Raw genomic sequence first — 15,432 nt, 5'->3', positions numbered from 1 at the left:
AAAAGTCTGCTGGTAATATGTATTATGAAATAGACTGGCATGTTTAATATAAAAAGGGATAGTATAACATGGAATTAAGTAGAATTCTTATACATAGAAAGGACAGGTAGTAATATAATGTTGGGAAGGGGGATTTTACTCTACTAGTCAAGATTCTTTTGGCTGGTTTAAGAATTAAATTGACATGTGACAGATTAACAGGAGAAAATCAAATTAATTACATATCTATGGGCAGCTCTATAAGTATATAAGAATTATTGGCAGTCAGGCAATTGGGGCTTCCATGCCATTCTGAACTAATAAGGAAGGTTATACCAGGGTCTGGAACTTCAAAGAGAAGGAAGACAATTCAAAGGAAAATTAAAAAGAGTAAATGTTTGGTAAGCAAATGTTTACTCGGCCAAACAGAAACAATGGGACATACAGAAGAATTTCATCAAACAGACTTTGCTAACTTCCTCCCTCTCTACCACACCTAACTCACATTACACTGTAGTTATTTATGGTGATAGTTCCCTTTTTGGAGCATGTCCTCTATCTAAAATTCTTTTAGGCATTTGAAGAGGGGATAAAAAGAAAAACACTCTGAGTCTTTCATTTCTTAAAAATAATCTGCTTAAAGTAATCACCAAGTCAAAGAGACATATTGAGGTGGCAGATTTTACTTCCTTATAATTTCTGGATTATTCAATAATCTTACAAAGAATATTGAGAAAGTAAAACCAGCAAACAAACAGCAATCCAAATTGTGTAGGTACATGTAGGAATACACCTCAAAAAGCTTAATTGAAAAAAAGAGACAGTTTTTTTTATTAAAATACCTTGTCTGCTTTTGTCACGTGCTGCTTTTACTTATTGCATATACTGAAAAACAATTCTGCATTTTAATATACCAAAGCCAGTGAAGGAAATTCATAAAAATAATTATATACTCTCAATGCAGAAAAATTTCACTGTATTTAATTAATGTAAATCAATGCTGCCTTGTCATTGGCTATCACAGGAATTGTAATATAATTCTAAATCCTTGTTTTGAAAATCACCCTGATAACACATTCTAAAACACAAAACAACTTAGTGCATTTATACAGGTGGGATAAAAATGATAGAAAAGTACATTTAAAATAATTCATATTCTTTTTTTTTAAATTATGCATGTAGAGTTGTTGAGTCCACTCAGGGGAATGGGTAAAAATGCATACTAATCAAAGAAAATATCCAAGTTCCAGAGAAAAATTGTGAGAAATATAATAAGGAGAACTAATGGATAAGAATTTAGAATTGACTGTTGCATGTAATTATGTGGTATCATGAATTTCAGACTAGAGAAATCACTTGCAAATTGATAAATTAAAGAATTTATGCCTCTTTCTGCTTTGGGTAAATATATAAATATTTAAGTTAATTTATATATATTAAGTTAAACTATAGATTTAGTATATATATTTAGTTTATATATTTATGTTAATTTATTTATATATTTATGTTAATTTATTTATATATTTAAGTTAATTTATATGCATTTAGGCTAACATATATATTTTGATTTTTTTGTATTTATATATAAGGATTAATGTGTATATATAGGTTAATTTATGTTATACTACATTATATTATATTCATATATATGTTTAATTTTTTGTCTTTTTTTCTTATGTGTATTTAATAAGTCTCATGAAAGTAAAATGAAAAACCGGTCAATGGAAATAGATTTTATTCTCCAAGGATTGTCAGATGACCCACAATTGCAAATTGTGATTTTCATGTTTCTATTTCTTAATTACATATTGAGCTTGATGGGGAACTTAATCATTATCCTCCTTACCCTGCTAGATCCTCGCCTCAAGACACCAATGTATTTCTTTCTCCGTAATTTCTCATTTTTGGAAATCATATTCACAACAGTGTGTATTCCCAGATACTTGATAACCATTGTGACTAGAGAAAAAACCATCTCATATAATAATTGTGCAGCTCAATTATTTTTTATTCTTTTACTGGGAGTTACAGAGTTTTACCTTCTGGCTGCTATGTCCTACGACCGGTATGTTGCCATCTGTAAACCCTTGCATTACCCAATCATTATGAACAGCAAAGTGTGCTATCAACTTGTACTTTCCTCTTGGGTAACTGGATTCCTAATCATCTTTCCTCCATTGGTCATGGGACTCAAGCTGGATTTCTGTGCTTCCAAAATAATTGATCACTTTATGTGTGAAACTTCGCCTATCCTGCAGATATCCTGCACAGATACACGTGTCCTAGAATTGATGTCTTTCATTTTCGCTGTGGTGACACTTGTGATCACATTGCTGTTGGTGATTCTCTCTTACAGTTGCATCATTAGGACAATTATTAAATTCCCTTCAGCACAGCAAAGGAGCAAAGCTTTTTCCACCTGTACTTCCCATATGATTGTTGTTTCTATGACTTATGGGAGCTGCATCTTTATGTATATTAAACCATCTGCCAAAGAAAGAGTGACTTTATCCAAAGGTGTAGCTTTGCTGTATACTTCAGTTGCCCCTTTACTAAACCCCTTCATCTATACCCTAAGGAACCAGCAGGTGAAAGAAGTCTTCCGAGATATGTTACAAAAGATGTTGTATTTTTCAAAAAAACAATTGTAATAAATGTTACAAATCACAATCTTATCATAAAAACAAGAAAGAATGTTTCATTCAATTTTGTGATCATGTTTCTCTACCTCATTACTTATTATCTTATATAGGATATTCTCTTTATTTCACCTTTAATTTTTTTTTAGTTATTTTTTGAGAGGGAAGAGAGCAAGCAGGGGAGGGGCAGAGAGAGAGGAAGAGAGAAAATCCCAAGCAAACTCCGCACTGTTAGTGCAGAGCCCCCACCGGGATCGAATTCACAAATCGTGAGATCAATGACCTGAGCAGAAATCAAGTCTGACATTTAACCAACTGAAACACCCAGGCACCTCTCATATAGGACATTCTCTTGAAGAATCTTGGAGCTCAGTACCACCAATACATTTTATTCTTCCTAATGAAAGCAACCTGCTACAATAACTTACTCCCTCAAGTAATTAACAGAAGCTTTGAATGACATTTCTTTATTATATATTAACCTGCAGAAACCATACTTTAAATAAAGTATGCCTTTTATAAGTATAACTTGCTATATGTAATTTGTTAATCAAATATATGTTGTATATCTCCCTTATTTCAGACATTGCAAGGGGCTCAACCTTACCTTTAAGAAGTTTGCATAGCTTAAAGGAGATAAGCATATAACTCCAATATTGCTACACAGTGTATAATTAGTATGATAATAAAGGGATATTAAAATACTTTAGGGCATATAGTATAGCTTCTAAGTAATTTTGGAGATCTAGAATGCCTTTTAGGAGAAAGTAATAATTATGTTGAGCCTAAAAATACACATAGGGAAAGATGATTAAGATACAAATATATGCAAATAACACGGAGGTATTAGATAACTACACGCATTTGGAGATTAGTATATCTAATGTTTCAAACAGGATTTTTGCGATATTCAGCCTGGGTTCAGTAAAAGTTTCCTTATATACACAATGTGGAATATTGCAAAGAATACATAAAATTTTCTGCCTCAGAATTTCAGTATATAAAGTAGGAGAAATTTAATCCACATCTCATAGTTTATTAAATATATGCTCTTAGAACTGCTTAGCCATCAGTAAAAGATATCACTTATTCTGCACAATTCAAGAATATTGTCCCATAAGCACTTAATATACTGTTATAAAGGCAGAGGTAACAAGGCAAAAGAAGTTGGAGGGACCTGTATACGAAAATTGTATTTTGGACTTAAACCTGGTATGTCAGTGGTTTTGAAAGAATTTCTGTAAGAATCACTTTGATAGTCTTATAAATGTAATTTAAGATTATTATTCTTGTCCCTACCATTCCTATGTCTCGAATACAACCAATATATGCCATGTTATCCATCCGTTTTCTAAAATTGTTGTAAATTCAGTGTTTTTCATAACACCAGAGTGTCATTACCTGATAAAAGGTTAATTTGCCAAAATCTTTCCCTCAATTCCAGTTTCTTTTCTACCTAGCAAAATTATGTTAGTTAATTCTGACCTGAGGAAATAATGTACAGGTTCTTTTCTTTTGGCAACAATAGCATACCTCTTAATATTCAAAAATTCAGCAAACGTCCAGCCAAGAAAGATACATTTCCTTTGTGTAGGTATTCCATTCCTTAATGTTGATTTAGGGAGGTGATAGAAACTTATCTTTCATATATCTTATTCCTTTTGTTCATGGTAATCAGGTTAATAAACTCCCATCTGATTATAAACCCTGTATAAATGCATCTGACTCTAATTATTGGTGGCAGTATTTAGAATCTGATATACAAGAATACTTTGGGTTTTGTCCTTCAATAGCAATTCATGGGCAACAGGAAATTCTCATTTGACTTACACATTTGCAAACTCTATTTTCATTTACTACTAAAAGTATGTTTACTATTACTTTCATGTAATGATTCTAAGACTCTTCTAAGACTATGAAAAATATTTTTTCCAATGATCTACTCTTGTCATTCTATTTACCATTTCTTCTGAAAGCTTCATAATTAGGAATTTCAACCCCTCAGAAAAACAAGGTTATTGTTTGATCATTAAGAGAGTAACCTTATTTAAACCCTTTCATTCACTAAAACGGTCACAGTATTCAAATAGGTTGACTACAGAGATCTTTAAGGAAGTCTGCCCAGAGTCTGTGAAGTACTAGTCCAAAGACAAACATTTGCCTAAGGAACCAGAAGAAAAAATTGTATTGAACCCAAGCAAGAATAAAACATCTGTTCTGCACAACTGTTGTGAGAAATGATCATATTGATGCAGGCAGGCCTCAGAGGAGGGTCCTACGGGACCAGCCAAGAGGGTCCTTGGCTTCACGCAGGGCAGAAATCAATTGCAAGCCAAGGAAAGTAGGAAAAGAGTTTATTGAATAGCATGAATGAAACACACACACACACACACACACACACACACACACACACACAGATGGAGTGTCTGAGAGACTTGGAAAAGAAAGGAGAGTAGTCAATTTTTTTTGGGGGTGGGCCTAGGTATTTATATTAGAAAAGGGTCTAGGGTGCATGTTCATCCAGGAATCCAGGGAAAAGCAAATGTCAGGTGAACATAATTGTCCGTAACAATTATGGAATAAGTGTTATTCCATAAATTACCAAAGGTAGGGGTATTGATGCCAGTGTCAGCTGAGGTTTGTTTGGAGCACATGTCCTAGTATATTTTTGAATCTGGTTCTTGGGTGTTATCAGGTGTTTGAGCCTAGGACGAAACTCAGAGAATGATTAACTTTCTTTCTTCCTCTTGAAACGGGAAGATAGCTTTATTGGCTTATTCAGAAGCAAAGTAGGAAACATGAGTATATGAGGCCTAGCAGAAAGCCAGCAGGAGCCTTTCTAACATGGATACCCTTCAGCATCCCTACTTCATTATCACTTGTTGCTCTAATGACAAGAAATTTGGGGATGCAGGTAGTTGCAAATGAGATTTCTAAAAATAAGAAATTTTGGAGGAAGAAATACATGGGTGTCTTTGGATGAAAGTCCAATAGGATGAGGGTGATTTTGGTTAGATTCCCTGACACCCAAATGTAGATTAAATCGAGAGAGAGAGAGATTGAGAGAGAGAGAGAGAGAGAGAGAGAGGGAAGAAACGTGACCTCCTATAATTGTGGATTACTGGTCAGTCCAAGAAAAATAAAGGCTGTTACTCTTGTGTGGTTTCTCATAGCTGACTTCTGTGAAAAAGGGGGAGGAGGAGGGGAGAAGGAAAAAATGAGAATTAATGAGGAAAGACTATAGAGATACCTACTATCTTAATATCCTCATAAACACGTTGTTACTGACGTCCAACCTCCTTCAGTATTGTAAATCAGCAGTTAACAGCCTCTAAACATTCATTCATATAATTTCTACCCAAAATTTCACGAATTCTATGAAAGTTTCTGAATTTGTTTTCTTTTAATGTAGGCTTTCCTAAAGGATAACCTATTGCATTAATGGAGTCATATAAAAATAAAGACCAAGAGAAACAAAAACCTATATTTGTGTTTATTACTCTTTGTGATAGACTGCTATTCTATAAGTCAGGTTTCAGTGGACTCTCTACCTATGAAAATAACACAAAATTGTCCTAAACATCTCTAGTCCACACACCATACCAGACTGTTTTCCATAGTGACTACACAGTTTTACTGTGTTTTACTGTGTTTTATAGGAAGAATGCATGTTCCGTCCACTTTTTGTAAAAATAATTCTGGATATTTCCTCCAATCAGTTTTTCAGCCCATGATCCCCTGTACTTCTGCTTTAAATTATTAGGTAAAGCACTTCTTTTGGCAATGAGAAAGAATGAAATCATGTCATTTGCAGCAATATGGATGGAACTGGAAGGTTCCTGAGTAAAATAAGTCAGTCCGAGAAAGAGAGATATCATGTTTTCACTCATATGTGGATCTTGAGAAACTTAACAGAAGACCATGGGGGAAGGGAAGGGGAAAAAGAATAGTTACAAACAGAGAGGGAGGGAGGCAAACCACAAGACACTCTTCAATACAGAGAACAAGGTGAGAGTTGATGAGAGGGGTTGGGGAGAAGGGAAAATGGGTGATGGGTACTGAGGAGGGCACTTGTGGGATAAGCACTGGGTGTTGTGTGTAAGCAATGAATGATGAGAATCTACCCCAAAAACCAAGAGCACACTTTACAGACTGCATGTTAGCCAATTTAACAATAAATTCTATTTTACGAAAAGAAATATCAATGAAAGCTGTGAGGATTAAAAAATAATAAATATATTCAAAATTTTCTAACACACAAAAATTATTAGATAAATATTTCTTGAACTCTAAATACCAATTATTTTAAATTGTTTATGTTTTAGATCTTATTAAAAATATTTTGCTGTGTGCAGTTAAGTGTTCTGGCAGTTTCATTGGTTATAATTTCTACAACCACTTGTCATCTGGTTATGTGGTTTAACATGTAAATGGGAGTGGTTTAGCATGTAAATGGGAGTGCAGTAGCCCCAGGACCCTTTCTGTGCCCAGGTGGCAGGGCCATAATATTGGATTATATGCTTGGGAGGTCATTCATCATCTTTCCAAATGCCAGTTTGTAAATTTCCTTTGAGTCTCCCTGTCCCCATACACTTGGACTCCCAGATGTTCCCCTCCGGCAAGTGGGAGCAGGAAGAAAGATGGATGAATAGTTCCCAGCACATATGACTCTGACCAGCCTGAGGGATGTACTGTATAGGCTGTCTTTCCACATATCTGGTATAGTCCACCAGGGGCCTGCCATTCGATGGCTGCATTGACATTATCCCAGGCCTCTTGGAGATGAGAGAAGTTAGACAAGGGGTGGAGATCTGGCCCAAGGTGATCTGGGGCGCCCCACCATTGGGTTCCCAGGCAATTGAGTTATAAAACCTTGGGTTAGGCATGTTAAGCTTCCAACAGGGATGGTAAGCTTTCTTCCCCATCAGTCAAGGCAGCTTTTCCTTATAATTGAGGTTTTTGAGGAGCCACACCCCAGTAATAAGACTGGTATATTCTGTTCCATTATAAGGTTAGTAAGAATCTAATTCTCCATCCTCCCATGGCCATTGATCCCCTATGTTAGTTACCCTATGTACATAACAAGAAGAGACCTTTAGAGTCTGGACTATAGTCTCTACTAGGGCTAGAAACAGATTGTCATCATGACAGAGACAGTAGAATGGCCGTTTTCCATTTCTTCATAAAAGGAGTGAAAGATTTGGTCTTACATATATGGTCATGGCCATATATGTAACTGTAACTCTTAAAATATAACGGGGTTTTGGAATCTGGTGCCCTGCCCATAGATAAGCATAATAATCTGATGGTCCATTTTCCAGTTGAGTCTCCTGAGTCAAGTACGGTAAAATCACTGGAGTTACAGGTTTGCTATTGACAATCTGACTCAGCCACACCCTTTTGGAGGAGTGCTATTTTGTCTTTAGGATACCAGGTAGCACATGTGACACAGCTCCAACAAGGACAGAAGCATTGAGGTGGATGGGGCCAGTGGCCACACAAACCAGACTCCTCACACATGTACTTGTCATTGTGCTGGTACTCTTGTTCCCATGTCAGACCTCTGCATGGCACACCATTTGGCAATATGTTATTTATGGCTGTACATGCATCAAAGAATACAGACACTGGCTGGTTTGGATTGGTAATTTGAGTTTTGTTAGTTAGTTGGCCCACACTGGTGGCGCCTGTCTTGGGGTGACTCTGCACTTTTAGCTATTCCTGCACTGGGGAGTACTGTGGGTTGAAACGAGTGTATTGATTCTCCTGTCGGCAGATAGAATAGGTGGTCTTATTTTGTCTGTGGGTCCCCAGGACCTTACCCTGGCATGAAAAGTGAATATGGTATAGTAAGGTCCAAGTGACTCCTTGGCCTGACCTGGTTATGTGAATACATGGGTCACATGATGAGGAATCTAGGTCTACAGAAGGGGTCTGATTAGAAGCAACCAATACCTACAAAGCATCCTATCCTCAAAAGGAAGGTGAGTATTAATAGAAACCTCTCACCATACTCCCAGCCAGTGGGGGCAGCGTCTGCCAATCCTATTGCAAAGAGTAGAGCAAGAATCACAATAACAGTGAGAAACAAGGGGTGACAGTGCATCACAGTAAGGAAACAGATATAGAAAATAAGGACAGTCCATTTGTTCTTCTGGATAGCAAACTTCTGCCATGCATAGACTAGTCAACTTCTAGAGTGACTAAAGAAGGGCTACTGTCCCCAGAACCTCTGGAGTTGCAGATTGCTTCTTCTGTATGGTCAGCTTGCATGGCATTGGTGGATCAGGAATGCTCCACCAGTTTCAGGATGCCAGCTTGACTCTGCTGTGGTGAATCCAGGGACCCACCTCAGCTATCTTTACTGCAGTAGGGATGGACAAAATGACCTCTCCACAGGGGTTTTGGGGAGTTGGACATTCCACTGCTTCACTCATACAGCATCTCCTCACTTAATTTTTTAATGTTTTCATTTATTTCTGAGAGAGAGAGAGAGAGAGGGAAGAGAGAGAGAACATGAGCAGGGGAGGGTCAGAAAGAGAGGGAGACACAGAATCTGAAGCAGTCTCCAGGCTCTGAGCTAGCTGTCAGCACAGAGCCTGACGCAGGGCTCAAACCCCAAACCGGTGAGATCATGACCTGAGCCGAAGCACTTAACCAACTGAGCCACCCAGGCGCCCCCAGCATCTCCTCATTTAAAGGGGTGCGGTCTGTGGTCAGAATCACAGGTAATCGCTCCTTAACTCAGCAGTTCCAGGACCCAAGGGCCCACATCTGTTGCCTTAGCATTAGATTGCCTATCTCATTTAGATCCCCCCGTGATGCACTTGATAATGAGGGGAGGGCTCCCATAAAGGATTTCATAAGGGTAATCCCATCTGCTTAGGGGGGCTACGGCTGAATTTCAACAAGGCAATTGGCAACACCTAGTCCCAGTGTAGGTAGGTTTCCTGACATAGTTTACTTAATTGCAGCTTCAGGGTTCCATTCATTCATTCCACCTTCCAGGAGCTCTGGGGTCAGTATGCCCTGTGTAACTTCCAGGGGATTTCTAACCCTTTGCCACCAGCTGCACCACCTCAGCCACAATCCTGGCCTATTATCTGACCCCATAGTGATAGGGATCCCAAATCGAGGAATGATTTATTTTAGAAGAAGTTGGACCACTTTATGTGCCTTTTCTGTGTGAGTAGGGAAGGTTTCCACCCAGCCTGAGAAAGTGCACACAAGACCAACAGATATTTACAGCCTCAGACCCAACAAAGCTCAGTGAAGTCCACCACTATATTTTGAAATGGGACTCCCCCCACACTGCACCCCAGGGACGGCCTTGGATTGCTGGTGTGGGTTATTCCAGGCACATGTTTTACATTGCTCAGAGTGATTAGTTGTGCTAAATATTGCTGAGATTGAGCGAGATAACAATAAAAAGAAGACTCATGTCTTTGAAAAACTAAGAGTTTGAAAGACACAGTTTATTGAGCTGTTGGGATTTAAACTAATGAAAGAGGGTTGAGGATAGAATATGAGTTTAAAAGTAGTGATGACAGTAATAGCCAAATGTAGGCTAAAGCTGATGCTTTTTAAAATTCAGATTATAAAACAAGCAAGGAGACATTAGGAATAGAATATTTCGAAGAATTTGATCACAATGGAAAACTCAGCTTTAAGTAAATAATATTATGAATAATTTTAAATCTTAATAAATAAGAGGGTATTTGTTTCTAAAAATTTCAAAGTATAACCAACTAATTAAAAATAAATAGAGATTTGTTAGACATTCTGATATTACTATGTCATATTGGGTAAAAGAGCATTAAAAATGAGAAATAGGGAAAAAATGAGAAAAATACAATTAGGAAATTACATTTGAGATATTTAGAAAAAAAACAAATTTCTGCAAAGAACTTATTTTTATGGGAGAAATACCTGTACTTTTTAGAGACTCTAATCATAGGTTAATGCCAAATTGACTTAACTTTAAGTAATGTTTAACCTAATAAAATACAGATGTTGTATTCATACAATGGCAATGACAAAAAAATTTTTAGAGGAGAAATAATTTTATATTAATTTTTAATTGACCAAGAAACGTTGAGATAGTTCTTGAGACAAAGTGTGGGAGTTTCCATAGATTCTTTTGGATAACAAATATGAGTCTTTTGATCATCGGTATTTTATTTAAATTCTGGAAGTCTAATTTGATAATTGAACACAAGCAAGACTGTGACCTTAATCAAATGGAGAAGTCCATATCTATTATAATTTATTTTGGAAAAATTAATTTGAAACTGCTAAATTATGGGCAGATCAACTGGCAAATTATAATAACCTTGTAGAACAGATGTCATTGAGATACTCAAAAGACTATGTATTAAGGATGAAATTGCAAAAAGAACTAAGTGATTAACTATAATTTGAAAAGACAGAATATTCTTAAAGAAAGATGTTATTCAAATTGGATGTTTAGATGGATTGGTACAACCTTAGCAATTTCGGTAAGGATGATTGCAAGCAAAAGTAATATTGTTAATACCCTTAGTTTGTTTTCAGAGTTTTCACAATGTAAAGAAATGTCCTCTACCACAACTCAGGACTGTCCAGAGATTAGGCTAAAGATATATGTTTAGAAGATCTCAAAATCTTCAACTGGACAGATGAAAACTAAGCCTCCTTGAGTTTAAGTTTTCACTAATCTTTTGAACTGTATATCCCTCAAACTGATTTTAGCCTCATCGACCTATTGCTTCTACAGTGCATAATGTTAATAATAATGTTAATATCCTCCATGGTAAATAACTAGCACTTGGCAGACATTAAAAATATATAAATAAAGCCTTTTAGAATGGCTTTTTAGAAGAGAGTTTTTTTGACCATAGAAATACCGAGTAAGTTTGTATTTCAAAATTAATTTTTAAAATATAGCAGTGAAGTAACAGATTTTGTCACCTATAACTGATATACTTGTAAATTATTACAATTGCCTAATAGAAACTGAAAAACTAATTTCTAAAGGATGTACTTACACACATGAACAATTTTTAAATTGACAAGATTTTCTAATTTGAGCATCAACACTAATCTTTAATCTCTGCCACAATTTTTCTCTCATTTCATTAGAGTATGCAGCAATAATTGGTAGTATTACAAAAACTATAGATGAATATTAGTTGTAAGTAGGTTCAACAAAAATAAATAAATATGTAAGAATTTCATTGCATGTTACGTCAAATATAAATAAAAAGATATTTTGATTCTTGACTAGCAGAAAAGACAACAGAGACAGATTGAAACTCTCAACTCCATTTCATTCAGATATTCATAGGAAATGGAAGTGAGAAGAGAAAAAAATATCTCTTAAAGGATATAAAAACATTACCTTCTTTGGAGCAAAGATTTTTGTGTAAATATAGCTTGAGAACACATAAAGATGAATATAAAGACACGAAAGCAAAAAACATTGAAAGAAACTATGAATTGGAAGCTATAATTAGATTCATTGATATTATTAGGTATTCCTTTGTTCATTTGCACTATACATTATTCAATAGGATGTTCATTTTCTTGAGAAAGAAACAACCGTGTGTATCATGTTCATAAAGGCTTTTTTCACTTGCTCATTCCTTAAAGTGTAGATGAAAGGATTTAAAAGTGGAGCAATGGAGGTATTGAGCAGTGCAATTCCCTTGGAAAAAGATATTCTTTGTTTGACTGATGGCTTAACATACATGAAGATACAGCTGCCATAAGAAAGCGATATCACAATCATGTGAGAGGAACATGTTGAAAAAGCCTTTTTCCTCTGATTAGCTGAAGGGATTTTTAGGATTGTCAGTGCAATAAAGCTGTAGGAGATTATCACCATTACCAACGTGATCACAAGTGTCACTGCTGCACAAATGAATCCCATGGTCTCTAAGAGCTGTGTGTCTGAGCAGGAGATCTGCAGCAGGGGAGTTGTATCACAGTAGAAATGGTCAACAATGTTGGAGGCACAGAAGTCAAGGTTTATGCCTAGGAGGAGAGGTGGAAAGATGACTAAAAACCCAGCAAGCCAACAACAGAAGACAAGTTGTATGCAGATCTTACTGCTCATAATGGTCATGTAATGCAGGGGCTTACAGATGGCCACATAGCGGTCATAGGACATGGCTGCCAGCAAGTAAAATTCAGATGCACCAAAAAGAAAAGCAAAAAACACTTGAGTAACACAATTGTTATAGGAAATGGTTTTGTCCCCAGTTGCCATAGCAACCAACAATTTAGGGATGCATGTGGAAGTGTAGGAAATTTCTAAAAAGGAAAAATTCCGAAGGAAAAAATACATGGGGGTCTTGAGGTGCATATCCACCAGGGTGAGTGTGATGATGAGCAGATTGCCAGTGACGCTTAGCAAGTAGGTGAGAAGCAGGAAGACAAACAGCACAACTGTCAGTTGGGGATCATCAGTCAAACCTGCCAGGATAAACACTGTCACTTGTGTATGGTTTCCCATTACTGTCCTCTACCTTTCCAGGTTTAAATAGTAAAGGAAAAAGAAAAAAAAAAGAAACAAATCAATGTTTCCAGTGGAAAAATAGCAGTCATAAATAGTGTTTGGTGCAAGTTAGCAAAGTGATGTTTCAGAGTCACATAATACTCATCCATACTTAGATATTTATCCCAGGAAGAACAATAATTTCCATTTCCAAGTATCTGAACAGAGAGCTCCATCTGTAGTTTGTAATTCTATTGGAGAATAACTTCTATGATGGTAGAAATTATTGATTTTTAAATAAATAAATTAGATGCAATTTAGAAGGACTATTCAAACAAAAAAATGCTTTTCCTCTCTTGAATTTACACAAGAATTGGAATGGGTGCCATTTCCTGTTCAATTAAAAGTTTTGCATACTGGAAACTAAATGGTACCTGTCATTGAAAGTATAGCAGCCCATCTATTGCTTTTAGCACATTTAACACACACACACATACACACAGACACAGACACAGACACACAAACACACACACACACACACACACAGAAAGGCACCCTTTGCAGTCATCAATAAACAGGGCTGCTTTAACTTTACCATTTTACTAAACTATTCAACTCAAATGCCTGGCTCTTGAGTCATTTACTTTCATGGCTAATGGGATACAATTTCAGATAAGTGACTTCGAGGCACTGGGAAGATATTTATTTGCCATCCTTATTTGTGTTTCCGTTTCCTCCAAATCCACCTTTCCCAGTTTCTACCCTGGAACAAAATCAATGGGCACAATTTGGTAATTTCAGTTTGTATAACAAAAAATGTTCAGTTTCCCTGTATATATTATATTATTAGAATAGGTCAAGTAAAATAAGGTGAAAATGAGAATAAATGATACAGATGCAGACAGAAATATACAGATTAGTGTTCAGGATATTGTTTGAGATGTTAGAGGTAAAGAGAAGAGAAAGATAAAGGCAAAGCTATACAGAAACCTAACAAAGTAAGTAGGGTTTTTAAAGACAGGATAGAGCTTGAGAAAAAAATAAACATTTAAAAATGCAAATTAGTAAGAAAAATTTTTTAAATATAAAATATGTAAATTGGTAACTAAAATGCATAACTTAGTAAGTAAAAATTATAAGGTGAAAATGTTCACCAGTAAAATTTTTCCCCATCTGCTTCTACGATTTACACTTACCATTTTATTCTTTGTTTAAAATACAGACTGAAAAGATGAACAATTTTGAGATCAGCATGGCCTGAAAGAGATGAGGAATGAGTATCTGATAAATTTTAAACACATAATGAATCTCAGAATAGTACTGACACAAATTTTAGGAAGCATATATTTTCCTATCATGAGGATATTCAAATGTTTAGCTAACCCATAATTAAATAAATATTAGCTATAAAATACTGTTTTCAATACTGACATACTTTGAGATAATCATACTTTCAGGTTTGCTAGGTTAGTCAATTGTAGATAAGGATTAGGTTTGAATGAGTGTATTTTCCAACTCATCACCTTAAAAGTAAAACATCTTGTACAAATAATTATAGAAGAGATGATAGTCAGTTTCTCTAAAAATATTTGTATAATTTATTTCCTGGTAATTTCATCATCAAGCACAGTAAAATAATTGAGGTTTGGGTTTGGGCACTAGATAAGACAATATTTTCTGTTTAATGATACCAAGGTCATTTTTTCCAACCTGAAAAACATAACTTAGTATTAAAAAGCATATGCATAAGTAAGAATAAACATATATGGGCACATAAAAGGTGTTTCCAATTACATCTGAGGCATTTACAGTATAATTCTAAGATAAAAAATGAGATCTGTCAAAATCATGTTAATATTTTAGACATAATTAAATGACAAGAAGGGACTTTTGTTTCTCCTAGACATTCCTTTTATATTCACATAATTGTGAAGCAATCTATTTCATATTTTTCTTCATTTACTCAAAATATTCCAATGGCAACAAACGTAGGTATTCATATATCTAACATACTGAAATAAGAATTTCATTATGTCAAATTATTTCTTTGCCCAATGTTAACCTTTATACACACAAATATCCCCAACACACATTGTACAAAAATTAACAAAGCTCATATTACAGAACCATTAGATCATTGAGTATAATGATTTTGTTAGATATTGTGAATACTGGTGAAACTTAAAAACATTTTTCAGTACTAAATTTTCACTGTATCCCATTTGTTTTATTCAACATTTTCCCTACAATCAAAATTTAAGAGGTTAGAAAAAAATTAATTACTTTATGGTAAAAAAAGGATAAACATAGATTAAAGTACTCTAATAAGAAATATGG

General features: G+C 35.3%; 2 protein-coding genes across 2 annotated transcripts; one reads left to right on the top strand and one right to left on the bottom strand.

The window, feature by feature from the left end:
- The first annotated feature begins 1,682 nt into the window (after positions 1-1,682).
- On the top strand, positions 1,683-2,630 carry LOC120227400 (olfactory receptor 6C6). Its single transcript, XM_039225522.1, has one exon. It carries the CDS (start codon positions 1,686-1,688, stop codon positions 2,628-2,630), a length of 945 nt encoding a protein of 314 aa, XP_039081453.1. The 5' UTR covers positions 1,683-1,685.
- Positions 2,631-12,174: 9,544 nt separating this feature from the next.
- LOC120227398 (olfactory receptor 6C74-like) lies at positions 12,175-13,113 on the bottom strand. Its single transcript, XM_039225519.1, has one exon. It carries the CDS (start codon positions 13,111-13,113, stop codon positions 12,175-12,177), a length of 939 nt encoding a protein of 312 aa, XP_039081450.1.
- Between the last annotated feature and the right edge of the window lie 2,319 nt (positions 13,114-15,432).

This window comes from Hyaena hyaena, unplaced genomic scaffold (assembly GCF_003009895.1).
Source record: "Hyaena hyaena isolate Hyena2069 unplaced genomic scaffold, ASM300989v1 scaffold_2268, whole genome shotgun sequence".
NCBI classification, from domain to species: Eukaryota; Metazoa; Chordata; class Mammalia; order Carnivora; family Hyaenidae; genus Hyaena; species Hyaena hyaena.
This window is presented reverse-complemented; position numbering and strand designations above follow the sequence as displayed.

Coding starts and splice junctions, on each gene's coding strand:
- LOC120227398 (XM_039225519.1), bottom strand. CDS start 13,113: ATGGGAAACCATACACAAGTGACAGTGTTTATCCTGGCAGGTTTGACT.
- LOC120227400 (XM_039225522.1), top strand. CDS start 1,686: ATGAAAAACCGGTCAATGGAAATAGATTTTATTCTCCAAGGATTGTCA.